Source organism: Trachurus japonicus, chromosome 14 (assembly GCF_045865225.1).
Source record: "Trachurus japonicus isolate A0001 chromosome 14, Traja_1.0".
Taxonomy (NCBI): domain Eukaryota; kingdom Metazoa; phylum Chordata; class Actinopteri; order Carangiformes; family Carangidae; genus Trachurus; species Trachurus japonicus.
Genome location: NC_140920.1, coordinates 31,336,177 through 31,338,801, shown reverse-complemented (window position 1 = coordinate 31,338,801; position 2,625 = coordinate 31,336,177). Strand labels below are relative to the sequence as shown.

At 41.9% G+C, this 2,625-nt stretch overlaps 1 protein-coding gene across 1 annotated transcript; it reads left to right on the top strand.

Annotated features, from left to right (window-relative positions):
- The first annotated feature begins 1,477 nt into the window (after nucleotides 1-1,477).
- On the top strand, nucleotides 1,478-2,416 carry LOC146975061 (olfactory receptor 52N5-like). Its single transcript, XM_085798889.1, has one exon. The coding sequence runs from the start codon at nucleotides 1,478-1,480 to the stop codon at nucleotides 2,414-2,416; it is 939 nt and encodes a 312-aa protein (XP_085655015.1).
- Nucleotides 2,417-2,625: the final 209 nt, after the last annotated feature.

The following is a 2,625-nucleotide window of genomic DNA, read 5'->3' as shown; positions in this document are numbered from 1 at the left end:
TATGATCCATGCATATATATAAATATATAAAACATTTAAAAATATAGTGCCTTTTTGGCCTTGATCTCAATATATTTTTCAATATATACACATATATGATCCATGCATATATATATAAATATATAAAATATTTAAAAATATTGTGCCTTTTTGGTCTTGATTTCAATATATTTCTCAATATATACACATATATGATCCATGCATATATTGCAATATATTGGAAAATATAAAAATTAAATCCCATATATGGGAATATATTGCTTAATATATCACATGATATTTTCTAATATATTGCAATATATTTTTCTTTCGTAAGGGAAGGTTTGTGTAAGTCAGAGCAGGAATTGCTGATATTTTTTAAATAATGTTTCCTCATGTTTCATCCTCCTCTGTCACCACAGATAAAACTCAACTGCATTTCTCAGACACCTTGTGTGTTTTGTGTTTTGTTTTGTTTTGTTTTGCACCTGTGACCATAGAGGAGGGTTCAAGACTGAATATCTCTGTATTTTTATAGTTTCATTATTCTGATGATTCATTTTCCGAGGGGGAAAGAATGGACAACTCATATAAAATCATTACATCCCTGAAATTTTTTTTATTACTGGTCCCTCTGGGCTTCCATAGACCTTTGAGAAATGAATCAATGCTGATATATTGAGTGTCACAAACAATGGTTTTTCGTTCAACAACATGAAATGTGTGTGTGTTGCTGCAACATAGTGAGGACCAAAAACCTTCCTAGAATGGAGGGACATTTGGGGATCTTCACTTCTAAAGACATTTTAGGTTTAATGTGTTGTTTTAGATGCAGCAAGTTAGTTTTCATGTTCAGTATTAAGGGCCTGGGAATCCACTTTGTCAACAAGTGACGTAATGACGTAACTTACAAATTTATATTTATTTAAAAACCTTTCAGTTGCTATGTGTCTCCTTCATCAGACACCCATGATGATGATGATGATGGTGGTGGTGATGATGATGATGATGATGATGGTGACAAGGATGAGGATGATAATGCTACGTATCAACGGTCACCAAGCAACAGCTGACCTGTGAGTGTGTGACGCTCCAGCTCACGTCCACCAAGGCACAATATAAAAATGTGTGTTGTCTCTGTGTGGTCCAGGGTGGAGGACGGTGTGTGTGTGTGTGTTTGTTTGTCAACGGTGAAATGACAGCAGGATAAATGTGTTTCTCGACTCTGACACCTACCCTGACACACACATGAAGACACTCAGCATCGTCACTGAACACTGACTGAGATAGTGAGCCAGATACTTACCCGACTGTGGTTAGATTGGCCATGTGTGTGTGATGTTCTGATAACAATGTGCCTGCAGAAAGTGTGTGTGCGTATGTGTCTTCCATGTGTGTACCTAAGCAGAGGGGTAAACAGTGAAATGTTGCTCTAATGACTATGAACTCTCTTTTTACTGTGTTTAGCTGCTTTTCTCTGAGCTGTCACAGGTTCATGATGAAGAATCAGACTTTCATTACAGATGTCTTAATGCTGGAGGGGTTAAAGGTAGCCTCTCAGTTCTCCAGCCCTGCATTCATCCTCCTCTTTTTCATGTACATCTTCATCATGGTGTCCAACCTGGGCCTGGTGGTCCTGATCTTCAGCAGCAGGACCCTCCACCAGCCCATGTACCTGCTCTTCTGCAACATGAGTATTAACGATGTATTTGGAGCCACAATAGTTATCCCTCACTTCCTCAGAGATCTGTTATTTGTCCACTCAGAGCGGTACATCCACTACATCAGCTGTGTGATTCAGGCCTTCTGTGTTCACCTCCACGCCAGCACCTCCCACACTGTGCTTATGATCATGGCCTTTGACCGCTATGTGGCCATCTGCAGCCCGCTCCGTTACGCCACCATCATGACCAACAGGATGGTGCTGAACCTGTCACTCGCTGCCTGGGGAACTACCACAGTGCTGGTGTCCATCCTGTTGGGCCTCAGCATCCGCTTGTCTCGCTGCAGATCCTTTATATCCAACCTTTTCTGTGATAATGCCTCCTTGTTCAAGCTCTCCTGTGAGAGCCTCCTCATCAACCAGATCTACGGACTCGGCTACACCGCGGTGCTGCTGGGCTCCTCCATCGGCAGTGTCACACTCACCTACCTGAAGATCGCTGCTGTGTGCCTGGGCAGTAAAAACAAGGCACTGAACAGGAAAGCGCTGCAGACCTGTGCCACACACCTGACTGTGTACATCATACTGCTAGTGTCGGTCTCCATTGTCGTCATTCTGCACCGTTTCCCTCAGCTGTCAGACCACAGGAAAGTGGGTGTGCTGGGTCATGTGGCCTTACCGGCTCTGAATGCTGTGATCTATGGGCTGCAGATCAAAGAGGTCAGACAGAGACTCAGAGCTGTTCTCCACAAGAAAAAAGTGGATGTAAACTGATCAGCTGCTTCAACAATATCATAATTACATATAATAATTACAGTTGTGTTTCTGGTTGAGCAATAATTACTGTCCACTACATCATAACTGTTCATCTCTCTGGTAACATAACTGTCTGTTTTTCATTGAAGTATAGTCGCACTGAAGTATGGTAGCCCTGAATGGTCAAAGCACTGCAACCAAACAAAACACAAAACTCATCTGCACAC

Bases quoted from the DNA above. Each gene is read 5' to 3' on its own strand.
- LOC146975061 (XM_085798889.1), top strand. From the start codon at position 1,478: ATGAAGAATCAGACTTTCATTACAGATGTCTTAATGCTGGAGGGGTTA.